This window comes from Vipera ursinii, assembly GCF_947247035.1.
Source record: "Vipera ursinii genome assembly, chromosome: 3".
NCBI lineage: Eukaryota > Metazoa > Chordata > Lepidosauria > Squamata > Viperidae > Vipera > Vipera ursinii.
The window spans coordinates 26,862,864-26,878,449 of record NC_139516.1 but is presented as its reverse complement, the minus strand read 5'-3'; the positions used below and the strand labels follow the sequence as shown (position 1 = coordinate 26,878,449).

Below are 15,586 nucleotides of genomic sequence, written 5' to 3'. Positions count from 1 at the left end.
AATATGGAAGCACATTTGAAGGGGTTCTGGAATCCAGGAGCTTGGAGTCATCAGTTGGGGCCCAGGTTAAATGAAAATATTGTCTTGCACACATTATGTTTTTCATTTTACAATAAATTCTAATATGCAGCAAGGTATTTGGGCATTTATGGAATATGAAAACAACTATATTCAATGCCATAATACTCAAGTATGTATAATATATGCATAATAAAGAATTGTATTTACTGTTGTGCTGAATTTATTTTAATCTGCACTCAGTCCTAGAAGGGGTATTGAAGAGTGGGATGGGTGGGCTTGATTTAATTAATTAATTAATCATATTTATAGCCTGCCTTTCCTCAAAAAGCTCCAGGCTAGGTTTCAGTAAGTGTGTAGGTACTGCTGTTATCATCCACATGAACATGACCGAGCAGAATGAGTCTGGAATTGCAAGCAAAAGTGTCTTGCTTATATTCACAAAGAAATTGATACCATGCAGGTCAGAATGTAAAGAAGCCGTCACTTGTTTCTTTTGTAGATGCAAATTTTTTTTTGTCCTGCAATCAGCTTCATTGTTCTTCCTGCACTGAACCAGTGAGTCAGTTTCCGTTGTTTGTGTGATTTGTTTTTTCTTCGGTTATAAAAGATCTTTTTAACAGACAGAAAACTGCAAACAGAAAAAGCCTAATGCAGGAGGTGTGGGCATATATTTTACTTAATAACAGTGGAGCAGATTGCAGTTTGTCACTGTGTGACTTTAAGCTTGGGGGAATAGTTTAGAAAATAGTTTCTTGTGTAGGCAGCCTTAACAACAGGGTGATAAAAGAACATTCAAAGGAGGCTAAAGAATTAAAAAAGTGCTGTAAGGAGAAGGCGTTGATGAGGTTAAAGAGGGTTAGATTTATTGTTGGCACCCAAAATTTAAGATTATAATCAGCACTACTGATGCACTGAAGAACAATTTGTGACTCTTTCTAACCCCTTCAGTTACATAAACCATGGCAATTATAAAATAATTGGAATTGCTAGTCCAATAAAGGAATCTAGCTGTTTAATAATACATATTTCAATCATTTTAAATGGGGTAAGACTAGACAAACAAACAAAAAACAATCCAAGGAAAAAAGTTGTTCAAACACCTGCCATGCTCTGGGCTGCATCTTGGCATTTATAGGTAGCCCTGAAGGGCTTCTTTCTGAAAATCCTAGAGATTTATTGCCGGTCAAGGAAATAACTCAGGTCACATTTTGTTCTAAGCCAGGAGTGGGGAACCATGACCTTTTTATGACTTGTGGACTTCAACTGGCTGAGGAATTCTGGGAGTTGAACTCCACAAGTCATAAAAAGGCCATGGTTCCCCATCCCTGTTCTGAGCCATAATATAGTTTATTTTTCTTCGAATTAGCATGCTCTGGGAACTTATGGTTTAGCATAATCAGTTTGTTCAATAAACCATATGTAACACATTTAACAATATGTGATTCAGCCAAAACAGCTTAATAAGATATATGAGAGTTCAATGAGTTACATCAGAAATAGCTCTCAGTCTAATTTAATATATACTTGTACCTAATTTCAAAAGATCCGTCTAACAAATTCAAGTGTCTGGTAAGACTTTAGATTTACTTGATTTACTTAAGACTTCACGTGGCAGTTGAAAAGATAAAGTGTAGAGCAGAGCATCCATTTTGACTTTGGTTGGACTGTGTAACATCTGAGAGTTGGTGTGTAACATCTAATAAATTGCCCTCATTGAGAGTAACTTGTTGGAAGACAATAAAGGGTAATAAAGTAGTTACCCTTTATTGTCTTCCAATAAATTATCCTCAATGACAGCCATTAAGGCCCCAGGCTAGAAGGCAAAAGATGGTGACTTCTGACCCACCTTTGACTGGAAGACAGCTGGTGACCTTGGGCCAGTCACACACACTTAGTCTGGGAAGGATGTAGTGCAAACCCCTTCTGAAACCCCATCAAGAAAACTACAGGGATTAGTCCACGCAGTCACCAGGAGTCAACGCTGACTCAAAGGCATGCACATACACATTGAGTAGGTAAACAAAAATAGTCCCCCATGTGTGTGTCAGATAATTTGGTCCTGGCAAATTATTTGATTTGAAATAGTATATGTATGTTGCAACTGGGTTTGAGATTAATGCTCCTTAAAAATCATCATTTCTTTTCTCACTCAGAAAGATGGGTGTGTTTAAGATTAGAATCTCATATTAAGGACAGCCATGGCTTCTTAAAATTTTGATGGTTGAGTAAGCCGCACTAGCTGTGTTCACACACAACTTTAAGCAATCCACAATGGTTGGGTTCATGTATCATATTAATCCAAAAGCAAGCATTCAGTTTGATATGTGAACCTTGCCATTATTTCAATGGGTCACCTGTTATATTGAAAATTGCAATCCTAATAATTTTTGATGATTAAAAAAATCACTAATGATTGTCTATATTTTTAAAATTGATTGTTTTTATATTGTGCTTTTATCTGATTGTTGTACACCATCCAGAATTATTTTTGGTGAGATGGGTATGTATATAAAGCTGATAAATATCTGAAATGAAAACTTTGTATTTAGAGGAGGAAAGACATAACTTTCCCCTTTCATCTGTTGTATTGGCCATTTTTTCTACATTTTTTAAAAGTAAAACAAAAACCACAATAAAAAGAACAAGAACATATGAGTGTTGTTCAACTTTGCTTGGCTTGCTTCCAGATCAGGATCAAGTAATTGGCCACCAATTGAAGATCAGTGAAGTGTAGCCTCCAGCCACACCATGAACTTAAGACTGTCATGTTTATGGAACACCTTGAGAAATGATGTTTCTAGGAGATGATAAGTTGCTACACTGAATGGTTTCCTGCTGACTGCTTCTCTGTTTTGTTCATTGAATAATAACCTTTTGCAAAATTTGCAAGTAGAAGCCTCAACACACATGAAGTCCAGTAATGTCAGTGAAAGGTCAAGTGACCATATTCTAGGAATAGCTCTCAGGATAAAGAAGTAATTGAGAAGTAAAGATATTCATGAATTTGAAAAGGGGGGGGAGAGGAGGGGCGGGAGGACTGTGAAATGAAGCAACTGTCTAGCAGTTTGTCTTAGCTGTGTCAAATTACTTCTTGTACATGGTCTTGGTAACTAACAGAGTCTGCCCTGGGGCTCAAATACTTATACAGCTGCCCAGTATTGTGATAGTAGGCATTTTAGAGACAAGGAGTGTAAGGTAGGCAGGAAGTAGTCCAGAGACTTAAGGGCATTGAGAACTGTTCATAATGTCTTGTTTCTTAATTTAATGGGTAAAACTGATCATGTGTCTTACAATTCTGATAAGCTTTGTCCAAGGGTAACTATTTATATTATGAAGGTACTATCTTCAACTTACACTGCTCTTGAAACAATTTAATATGCAAAACTAGGCCACTTAATTTAAAAGTAGAACCTTTTAGTGATACAAAAACTTTTGCAACCCCTGAATTTGCCTACTCTCTTATTCTTTCTTTTGAAGAATTTAAAGCAGCAATGGGTAATTCCCAGAACCCTGTCTGACTACTGACATTGAAAATCAGTGCAGCTTTTTCTTTCCCTCATTTTAAAACATCCAAAATATGTAGCATAAGCTTTAAAATAGTTCAGACCTGGTTTCTGGAGCAAAGAATCCCTCTGGATTTTCTGCAAATCCCAGAAAAACCCTATCCACAATCTCTCTCTCTCTCTCTCTCTCTCTCTCTCTCTCTCTCTCTCTCTCTCTCTCTCTCTCTCTCTCTCTCTCTCTCTCTCTCTCTCTCGTTTGTGTGTGTGTGTGTGTTTGTGTGTGTGTGTGTGTGAGAGAGAGAGAGAGAGAGAGCAAATCTATGCAGCCTTCTTGCCTAGTACAAGGAGTTGGCCTGCTAACTATTTCCAGAGAAACATCTGCTTCCTACTACTTGCATTTTATTATTTATTTGCTATTGAGTCAGTTTAAAGGTGGCCTTAGGTGCTCTGCTCTGAAAGTAGTTTTCACCTCCCAATGTGGTACAAAGGCAGTGTTAATTGCATTGATACACATGGACAACTTGGAACGATGTGTTCTGTATTAGTAAACCTGTGGCTTCAATTACTTCTGGTGGTTTCCTTTATGTAATGCCATAACATCATTCAGCTTCTAACCTTTTTTCACATCTCTCACAGTTTTCTTGAGGGAAACTTGCTTCAGCAGCCACTATTTCCCCCTTTTTAAAATGTGTTGGTCTATCTAAAAAAGTGGAAACCCTGAAATGGACTAGCTTTCAGGTATCTTGCATGGTCACTTTTCTTAAGTTAGCATTCTTGGCGTAGTTAGTCCTCACACTAGGAACCTATATTATTTTTGATTTGGTGTCTTGCCAATAGCCTAGAAATTGTAAATCTATTTTAAAAATATTTTATGCAACTAAAGTTCCCAAGATATTCTTCCATCTGGCATTGAATTTGTCTTTACCCACTTGAAGTCCCTTTTGCTGTATTGCTGTCACCTTGTCACAAAATTGTAATTCCATTTTTAAAATACCTTATGCAACTAAAGTTCTCAGGATTTTCTTGGGGGATGAGAAGAATAAGTAACCAAATAAGGTACATCTGGCATTGAATTTTTCTTTATTAACACACTTGAAATCCGTTTTGCTATACTGTTGTCACCTTGTTGCAAAATCTTGACAAATGGTCTTGAAATGCAGCAGGAAAGCAAAGCAATATCATAGCCAAGCCAGCAAGAACACAAACCTATTTACACCTACCTACACAGTTATCTTCTCCATCTACTGGAAACCATCCTAAATTGTCTCTGTAATGTACAGGGCTTTCTGTGACCTCTATGCTTTGTAAAAAAAACATTAAAGTAAAATATAAATGGAATTCAATGAACCAACAACTTTGTCATGATTAGCAACTTATATTTCAGAAAAGCTTCTCAGCTTTTTTGGCCAAGATCAAGTGTGAAAATGTTTTGAAACAGGGCTACTGTTATTTTCTGGAGACTTGTTCAGATATTCCTTTCTCTACCATTACATAAAGCCATATTTACTCCTGGGGATTTTGAATAACATTCCCAATATATGTGGATTTCAAACAGTGTACTGAATCAAAATGTGCTTTGTTTGGTTTTGGCATGAAATGTTGTATGAACTCAGCCACTGTTTATTGAGCACATCATAGCTCAGTTTGAAAACTTAGCTTTGTTTATTCTTCCTAAGTAATTGTCTAAAATAGGTAGCCCTCAACTTGTGACTGGTTGCTTAGTGACGATTCAAAGTTATGATGGACCCAAAAAAGTGACTTACAACCTGGTTTCAAAGATCCAATATCTATTCCTCCCATAATAACCTGATCACATTTTGAGCACTCGGCAACCAGCCCACATTTATGGTTGTTTGCAATGCCTTCTGGTCATTTGTCTGTGATTTATGACATTTTTTTTCTGGAAACCAGTGTTTACTTCACCCCATAGTCAACAATGTTGAACAACCATTGCTTAACAATTGTTGCATTCACTTTATGACCGTTCCATTCACTTAACAAAATGTGTCGTAAAATTAGGTCCAATTATGAGGTACCCCATATTATAATCATGATTTATGACTATAATTGCGGGCCTCGATTATGGTCATGACTTGAGGACTACCTATGTATTTTGGAAAAGAAGACATATAGTAACAGAATAACAGAGTTGGAAGGGATTTTGGAGTTCTTCTAGTCCAACCGCCTGCTCAAGCAGGAGATCTTATACCATTTCAAACAAATGATTGTCCAATCTCTTCTTAAAAAACTCCAGTTTTGGAGCACCCACAACTTCTTGAGGCAAGTCGTTCCACTGAATAACTGTTCTCATTGTCAGGAAATTTCTCCTTAGTTCCAGGTTGGTTCGCTCCCTGATTAGTTTCCATCCATAGCTTCTTGTCCTGCCTTCAGGTGCTTTGGAAAATAGACTAACCTCTTTTTTGAGGCAGCCCCTTGTAGCACAATAGTAGCACAAAGATTTATGGGAAGGACAGTAGAGGGATTTTATGTAATGAGATGCTGCATCTAATCATCGCAAGCAGCTTGCTGCACCTATTCCCATTTTTTGTAGCATAGACTAAGGATGTCAGCAGCTACATCACAATAAATGACTGAACTATTTGTATGAAGAAGAAAAGGGGTGTGTGAATAGGTAGAGTTTTCCTCCCTTGTAGCTTCTATGCATCTTGGAACAACAAAATGCCATCCAATATAATTAATTAGCAATAATTATATAAAATAAACAAAAAAGTATCCTTTCATAAATATGCAGTCAATGCCAAATTCACTTCCAGAATGTGTGGGGATAATCACTAATACATATGGCCTGACTGGATCAAGCACATTAATGGAGGAAAAAGCCACTAAATTGCTCTAATAAATGGCTTTGAAACCTCAGTCAAGAACAAAATATAAATATTAGGAATAAGAAACCAAAGTCTTTGCTTCTATCTGGATAAAACCAGTTTGCATTTGCTCAGCAAATTAGGTATAACATCTCATTCATTACTTAAAATTTGTGGATGCAAATGTATACCCAAGGGGTAAAGAATATGAGGTAGGGGAAAGAACAGAAAAGGCAAGTTTATTTTTTTCTGAATATATTGTAAAATAGAAGGGAAGCAGAAAGAACTGATAAAATTTAATTTTCATGTAGCAACATGGCTATATCACTGGAAGCAGACCCAGTGTGATTACAGATACTCATGTCATTAGTCCACAATGGCTTTTAAATGAGTCAGATTGAATTAAGAATCCTAATGTAAGTTGTATTCAGAGTAAATCAGAAAAGCCAGAGTCACTGGTGAATGACACATTTATTAGTCAGTTCCTCCAAGAAGGGCAGCAGAAACATATATTTGAGGGGCTGCCACAAAGAAGAGGGGGTCAAATTATTCTCCAAAGCACCAGAGGGCAGGACAAGAAACAATGGTTGGAAACCATTCTACATACCTTCTGGGTTGCACACACTGCCTCTTTGGATGAGTTGAAAATATAAATAATGCATTGTTCAGATGAGAAAGGATAGGAAGGGGCATAATCATAAGGGAAAGTAAAAGTCCATCATAGTGTACTGTATGTTTGCAAATGCTATTGGTTATTAGGGAAAATTTAAAGTTTTCTCTAGAACTTACAAAAAATACTTCTCAAATCTTAGTTTTCTTCTCTCTTTTTCTCTTTTTTATGATGGTGTCTTAAATAGAATTAACAAAAACAGTCCAGTTTTCATGCACACTCAAGAAAAAGGATGCCTGACCCAGATTTCTTCTGTCTAGCACCTTTCAGAAGTGCAGATGATGAACTGCAGCTTTTTTCCAACCCCAATTAGCATGTCAGATATAGACCAATGCATGTGGAAGGCAATAAAATAGGAAAAATTAATTTAAGCAAATCATAATATATAAAGATATAGATACAGATATAGACTATGTATTGGTGTCTATGTGATAGGTACATAGGCTGTGCAGATAGTAAATCTGAGATGCTGTAATTTTTCACTACACATACACAAGGACATCATATGTTTGCCATTTGCAACCTCCTCCTGGCATTCCCATTGACTTTTCCTGTAGGAAGCAAGCAAAGAAGGTTGCAAATGGCATTCGTGTGACCATGGGATGCTGTATCTAAAATAAATATAAAAGCTGATCATACCGCTGTATATATTTATGTTAGTGGTTAGTGATGCTGGACTAGGAGTCGGAATATCCTGTTTCTAATCCTCTCTTAAATATGAAAGCTAGCTGGGACATTTTAGGCCAGTGACTCTGTCTTAGTCTTAGACTGGAAAACTGATAAGGATCAACACCACACTGGAATAGCATAGTCAATTCAAGTCCATGACTTTCAGTGAAGAGGCTTTCATCATACAGTGAACTGATCTTAATTAATTGTCATTATATAATCAAACAGCCCATATTTCATTCATAATGGTCACTAATATTGTATATGGTCCACATTCATTCATTACACATTCATTCTTGCTTTGTCATACATTCTTCTTAAGGGCCCCAATTTCTACCACCTATAGTTTGTTTTATGTTTTTATGAGTTGTCTAACCATCAGTTCCATATGACAAAGTGGGCAGGAGAATTCCCTTGTACAAAGACATTTTCATTTCTCTTGACAAGCATTCATCTTTTGCAACAAACTACATATTATCCACTATCTTCCTATGACATTTGCACATCTTAAAATTTCTCCTCCCATTTTCATCTCCTTAATAAATAGTCTACCAAAGTGCTTAAATTCATCCTTGTTTCATTTTTAAAAACCATTTATACGTACAATAGCTTCCCATTGTTCAGTGCATTTTCCCTGTTAAAAATACAACTGTTTTCATTATTTTGCTTCTAGTTTCTTTGAATCCTTTGAACCTGATGTCTGATGGTGAAGAACCAGTGCTTTGGATCTTTACACTGCTTTCCTGATGTAGATGAGCAACTAAGATGTTCACTTCCAAAATTCTCATTTTTCTATGGATTTCTTAACACTAATTTAGGATTCATCTTTAGGGACCAAGAGACATTTTTGCAGTCCTCTTTAAAAAAATACTTGGGCAACCTTTCAAATATTGTTGAAGTACAAGTCTGCATTCACCATTGACCACACTGGTTTAAACTCACCAAAACTGCAGTGCAGTAACTTTGAAGGAGAGCACATTACTAGTCCTTGATTGGAAGCAATGAAACTGATAATTGTGATTGCTGAACAGGATTCATCTGTCAAATGTTCTGATGTTAATTAAATGCTAGCAATAGCTTGCTATAACAATGCACCTGGGGATGACTGAGTACTAGATAGCTTTTAAAACAATTGCTGAGTGAAAGTTTTTGGATTTAAGATGGTGCTTGTTCTATTGTATTGAATAATAATATAAAGCACATTCAGCTTATTTCTTTGTGCATTTTAGACATAGTGGTTCCCTTTGGGGCCAATTGTTTGTTCCATCTAAGTATAAAGTATAATAAACCTTCCTGAAGATAAATCTTTGCCTTGTCTCTTTCAGTCTGTTATTTATTGAACGACTTCAGTCCCGATCTGTGCAATGAAGATGGATTAACTGCTCTGCATCAAGTAAGCATTTTGGAAAGCTGAGAAGTGACATCTTTCAGGGAGAAAGGAAGAAAAATAGCCGTATATCAGGATTTCTGTGTTACTAGTGTATAGGTCTAGGGACAGTAGGAAATAGTGGACTGCAATACATGAAAGTAGTTACTATCTTAAAGAAAACACTCAGTTGATCTCTTTGTGAAATAGGCATAGACCAAATCATGTTTTCCTCGCTACCCATTGGGAAAGCTGGTAGTATGTAACTACTGTTTTCTGTTGTACAAAACCTGTCGGGGACAGAAGTTGCATTTTTATTTCCAATTATGTAGTTAATTGATTTCAGTGCCTGATTTAAGTTAAGAAAATGACATGCGTGGTGATGGTAGGAATTAATTATCCTCCTTCAATTCTGAACCCCTGCACCCACCATACTTGCATTTATTCAGATAAAAAGCTATTAGCTGCAGCAGCTCTTCTAGTCAATCTACACAGTATTGGATCTACAGTATAGATGGAAGAAGAAGTTTCTCATCAGCAGATAAAAGTGCAAGTGAGTTAAAACATAAGCAGCAAGAGATCCCTGGAAATCAGTATGCATGTTATGGATATTGCAAAGTAAGAATTAAATATAAACATAATAAATATAAAAATAATAGATCAACTGTAGAATTACAGTACAAGTTATAATTTACTGATTTTTCCTGTTCATCAAAGACTGTATTTTCCCATTATTTCACTCTGTATTTTGCTTAAAGAAGAAAATGGGTGAGAGTAATTCTTGGATTTTATATTTTTAAAAGCAAGAGCTCTGCCATTGGTTTCATATCCTCACAATACTAAATGAAGCCTTGAACACAAGCCAAAATTATCAGTACACCAGTCCCCAGTCTCCTTCCATGTTAGGATGCTGAGCTTGTCGATCAGATGGTCGGCAGTTTGGCGGGTCGAATCCTGAGTGCCGCGTAACAGAGTGAGCGCCTGTTACTCGTCCCAGCTTCTGCCAGCCTAGCAGTTCGAAAGCATGTAAAAATGCAAGTAGAAAAATAGGGACCACTATGGTGGTAAGGTAACAGCGTTCCGTGCGCCTTTGGCATCTAGTCATGCCGACCACATGACCATGGAGATGTCCTCGGACAAGCGCTGGCTCTTCGGCTTTGAAACGGAGATGAGCACCGGCCCCTAGAGTTGGAAACGACTAGCACGCATGTGCGGGGGAACCTTTACCTTTACTTATTAAGTCATCTCCTTATTTTCCTCTCTCCATTTCCCATGCTTTTGTTTGAATGTTTTACTTACTGAAAATTAAGAGAGCTCAAGAATTTGCACATCAGTATTGGACATTGTCCAATACATATTTCAGAATGCAGTCATATTGGCAACATAGCTTATTCAACTATTTGCTTTGTGATTCTTTTTCCTGTTGCTACATTTTCTTTCTTGTTTTAATTAGCATATAATCCAGAGCAAAGGATGATTTTGAAATATAGTAATTAAATAAAATAAGAAAAGTAATCATATAAAATATTGCACATTAGAAGTCAGGTTGTTTAGGCAGGTTGAATTCTGTCTCTTTTTCCTAGTGGACATTTGAGTTGGGAGGCATCATTTTGGGATTTTCTTTAAACTTGGAATTATTTAAGTTCTTTGGAATGCCTTGACATTCATATAACCTGAATTCATTCATAATTTTTTTTAAATAATAAATATAAGTGTTGCTGAATAATGTTAATGTGAGACATTGCTTTATACTAGGGGTTTCAAATTTTTCAGGCCATGGAAGTTGTCAGTTTAAAAAAAATATCAAATTCTTAGAGCTTTGATCAAGAGGCAAACCTCTAGTGATAGAAAAGCACTGTTTTTGAATGAGCTTTTTCCTCTTTTGCTCTTAGTTTCTCATGGAGCCCCCATCAAGTTATCACAATTGCCTAGATTACACAGAACACAGTTTGAAAAGCTCTGCTATATCTCACCTATGCAAATGGAAGAAGAGTATTGGATTTTAAAACATCAGATTTGGCTTATTTTTGCTCCTAGCATTTGACATTAAATTTACCAAAGGTGTCATAAATCAATTGTATGTTTAAATGAAAATTTCTTAGGAATTCATAAGAAAGGTACTGACTTATCAGTTGCTGTGCGTTGTGTAAGGAAGTGTGTAACATCTAAACGAATCACACATTAATTCCTGGGCACAACTTGAAAGCTTGTTATGAAGATAAATAAAAAGAGGACTCCATCTTAACCACCCAGAATTGATCAGGTAGTCAGTCTAGAAGGAAGAAGCTGCTCCAGAGCCATGTACAATATACAAATAAAATCTCGGTGCTGTGGACTTTTTTAACAGCTTACTGAATTTTCATTCAAATTGTTTAGCCTCAGTGGGTTAGGACGCTGAGCTTGTCGATCAGATGGTCGGCAGTTTGGCGGGTCAAATCCCGAGTGCCGTGTAACAGAGTGAGTGCCTGTTACTCGTCCCAGCTTCTGCCAACCTAGCAGTTCGAAAGCACGTAAAAATGCAAGTAGAAAAGTAGGGACCACTACGGTGGGAAGGTAACAGTGTTCCATGCGCCTTTGGCGTCTAGTCATGCCGGCCACATGACCACGGAGACGTCCTCGGACAAGCGCTGGCTCTTCAGCTTTGAAACAGAGATGAGCACCGGCCCCTAGAGTCGGAAACGACTAGCACGCATGTGCGGGGGAAACTTTACCTTTACCTAATATATTTCACACCACTATGAGCCAAAATCTTAAGCAGATGGCTCCAGAGATTGTACCATTTGTATTATCTATATAAAAGAAGACCAATGATACTTGGAAGTTGTTATAAATTAAAACTTTTTTGTAGTTTTGGAGAATTGCAGAATATCATTGCCTGAGGTGCACATTTCCATTTTTATGTGTCAGATTGATTTTTCTGCTTTTGATTTCACACTTTCTCATGAATACTGGATTATAAAAAGATAACATCTGTATTAGTGAAATAAAAATTATTTTTGATGGATCTGTTGGCAGGTGGCTATTGGATATTGCCTATGAGAAGTAATACATACTTTTTCACTGACACCGAATTCTGAGCCTCTGCTTGGAACTTTTTTTATGAAGAATGTTTTAGTATCTAGAACTATAAGGCAAAGAAAGCGACTGAGCCAAAAGCTGTTGGTAATTTTTCTATTTAGGTTTGCATCATGGAATGGAAGAATAAATGCAATTACAACATTAGGTGGTTACATCTCATATTACAACATTAGTCTCCCCATTGCGAACACAAAGCTTGTCTTCATCACCTTGACGTTTGTCTTTCAATCATCTGTATGTTATCAAGGCATCAATGCTCTGTCAGGTGGCAGTAAAATGAAAGTCCCTCCATTGCTTCAGGGGGCAGAAATCATCTATACAAATTAAAGCTTAACATTATTGGTTTGATTTCTCAACAGTGCTGCATAGACAACTATGAAGAAATAGTTACACTCCTTCTGAGCCATGGAGCCAATGTCAATGCAAAGGACAATGAATTGTGGACTCCTCTGCATGCAGCAGCAACATGTGGACACATCAATCTAGTGAAGATCCTGATTCAGCAGTAGGTGACCTGTGATATTTGGTATTTTTTGTTGACCCAGTTTTGTGCTAAACCTAGTCTACACAGAAGCTCTCTTGAAACATTTGCTTGGGTGTGTGAAGACAATTAGGTAAAGGTATGTGCATGCTCCACCAGTGTCCCTATACTTATCCACCTACTATTGCACATCTCCATGCAGTCAACTGGAAGATCTAAATAGGAGTTATGTTCACATATGTTTAATATGATTATCCTGTGATCCTGGCTTCCGATTTATGCAGAAAACTATACTCCCATTCAAATAACAAGAGTGCAATTCTCCTTTAGACATTTTTGCTCAATGTGAATAATTCAGGGAAAGTATGAGTATGGTAGTCAGTATACATTGTTGCATCATCTATCTATTCTGAACCCTTACAGATTCAGGCAAATGCTTGAATACCGTACCCCACAGAGTGCATTCCGTCTTTTGGGTGCGTTTTTAAAAAACTGCAATAGAAAGATATCTTGCTTCTGGTTTCCAAATATAAACCCTTGAACAGCTAAAGTTTTCTCCTGAGGAGCAGATTGTAGTACTGTATACTAACATTTTTCAGAGGAAATTCTCAGGAAAAGAGGTCTCCCAATAAAGAAATGTCTCTCTCATCTTCCAGAGATGTTATAAATCTATTTTCTTTGGGTAGATAGTAATTGAAGCATATGTCTTCATTCTATCATAGCAGCGCTGAAGCAGAAACTTTAGTGGAAAGACAGGATAGAAAATGAAATAGAGTATAGTGATGAAATCAAGACAACATAGTAATGAGATAGAGACAAGATGGATGAATAGCTTCAGTATCCAGCAAGACATAATGGTCTGGTAGGGTTCTTCCATATGGGGGGCATATGGGCTGCTTTGTGATCAACACCATACCGTTGTTACTGGTAGATTTTTCTGCAACTATTGGCTGCAGTTTAATTCCAGCACTAATGCGGTAAAGAGACTTGTTCAGCAGAAATGCTAGAGCTGTTCCGGTGGACAGTTTTCAGTTTGTGAGAATCATCTCATCCTGTTTCCCAGCTGCTCAGCTTTTCCTCACTTTCTGTTGAAGTCAAGTGTGTTGTTAACAGTTCAAAAGGTGTCATTTAAGGAACTGAAGTAAGGTGGCTTTTTACAAAGATGGCAACAGTAAATCTTGTAAGATACTTCTGAGGGTTTGGGAGATGGAGCTGATGGTTGTGTGGAATGGGTAGGTATGCTTTTTCACATGGCTGTTTCAGTAGGTAAGAGTCTTTAATGATCTTCGTCTATATCTATTTTGAGAAAAGTATTTGTATTTGTGGTCTATCTTTTTTTCATCTTCCTGTTCAATGTTATCCATGGTAAATATTTAGTGGAGTTGTACGTGAAAATAATAATATGCTTTGGACATTACACCTTTTTACCACTGATGTGTTGCATAGCTTTATTTTTTAATACATAAGTGAAAGTATGTTCTTTAGATCAGACATGTCAAACACAAGGCCCGGGGGCAGGATTTGGCCCGTGAAGTGGTTTCATGCGGCCCACAAAGCCATCCTGGAAACAGTGAGGGAACGGCCCCCACTGCCTTGGCCCTGGCCCAGAGACCCTCCTCCTGCCAGAGACCCTCAGATCTGTCCCAGGCCTGCCCAGGCCCCCATAGGCACCCTTGATGCGAACGATGTAGAGCTGGCCACGCCCACCCAGTAGGCCATACGCACTTTAGCTACGCCCACCCAGGCCACACCCACCTGGCCCCCTGAGGGCATCTGCAATGCTGATGCAGCCCTCAATGAAATTGAGTTTGACACCCCTGCTTTAGATCATTGGTAAATTTGTGTAGGTGTGGGTGTGTCAACGTGTGTTCATGTGTGTATATATATGTAGATCTCTCATTCTAAGAAATAATTTCTTAGTCACAGGGAATATGCTGTTTATATTTAATTTAATTTAATTTAATTTAATTTAATTTAATTTAATTTAATTTAATTTAATTTAATTTAATTTAATTTAATTTAATTATGGGACTTATATGCCGCCCTATCTCCCGAAGGACTCAGGGCGGCTAACAACAATAAAAACAACAATAAAAACAATGAATACAAATATTAAAAGAAATTAAATTTTACAAAGTCCCACTAAAACCTGTAAAAATTAAAAACATCATTAAAACCCCCAACATCAGTCCAGGTTGGCCAGTTGGAAAAGGTATGTTTTTAGGTCGCGATGAAAGGACCGGAGATCTGGGGCCATCCGAAGTTCTTGGGGGAGCTGATTCCAAAGGGCAGGCGCCCCAACAGAGAACTTAAGGTTCCATGATGAATCCTGGCATCTCTAATGAAAAAACAAAACAAAAATAGCTTGGCTTCTCTTACAATGTCAGAAAATGGTGATCAGAATAGATAATAGCAGACTAGATGAACTAATACGGCAGCCTCACCTGGGATGAAGCAGTTTTTATAGCCATCTTTGAAATTGGCTGAAAACAATAAAAGCATCTCAGCAGTTAAAATAAAATAGCAGTCAGATCTCCTCACTGAAACACACAAAAGGCACACCTTAATTAAACAGCTTGGCATCCTGCCAAAAGGAACCGATTATGGCAGTAACCCAAATCTTTGGGAGCAAATATAAAGCTTGTGAAGCAAATAATTAAAGTGATGATTCTGCAGATGTCTTGCTTTCAAACTGGCCAAAGTTTAAACTGAAAAACTGGCAGTATGAATTGGGTCTGCAAAAAAAATTGTAGCATGTATGTTTGCTTTGTTAATGGAACATGAAGATTCTAATTCAGAGGGAAAGAGATGGTGGGAGAAAGGGACTGGGCCATTCTGGGGAAAGACAATTTCAGTGTTTAGAGCCAATGCTGACTTTTCATCCCCTGCACTTCTCGCTAATGGTGGTCTTCAGAGTCTCAGATTTCTGGCTGCTCAATGCATGGTTGGTCTTATTCATGATGACAGGATCAA

At 37.4% G+C, this 15,586-nt stretch overlaps 1 protein-coding gene across 8 annotated transcripts in view; it reads left to right on the top strand.

Annotated features, from left to right (window-relative positions):
- PPP1R16B (protein phosphatase 1 regulatory subunit 16B) overlaps positions 1 to 15,586 on the top strand; it is a 117,269-nt gene that overhangs the window by 79,558 nt on the left and 22,125 nt on the right. For all 8 annotated transcript variants that reach the window (XM_083358032.1, XM_083358029.1, XM_083358033.1 and 5 more), the window contains 2 exons: positions 9,014 to 9,081; positions 12,492 to 12,637. In XM_083358032.1, the coding sequence (XP_083214158.1) occupies positions 9,014 to 9,081; positions 12,492 to 12,637 (214 nt within the window). The remainder of the gene's footprint in view (positions 1 to 9,013; positions 9,082 to 12,491; positions 12,638 to 15,586) is intronic.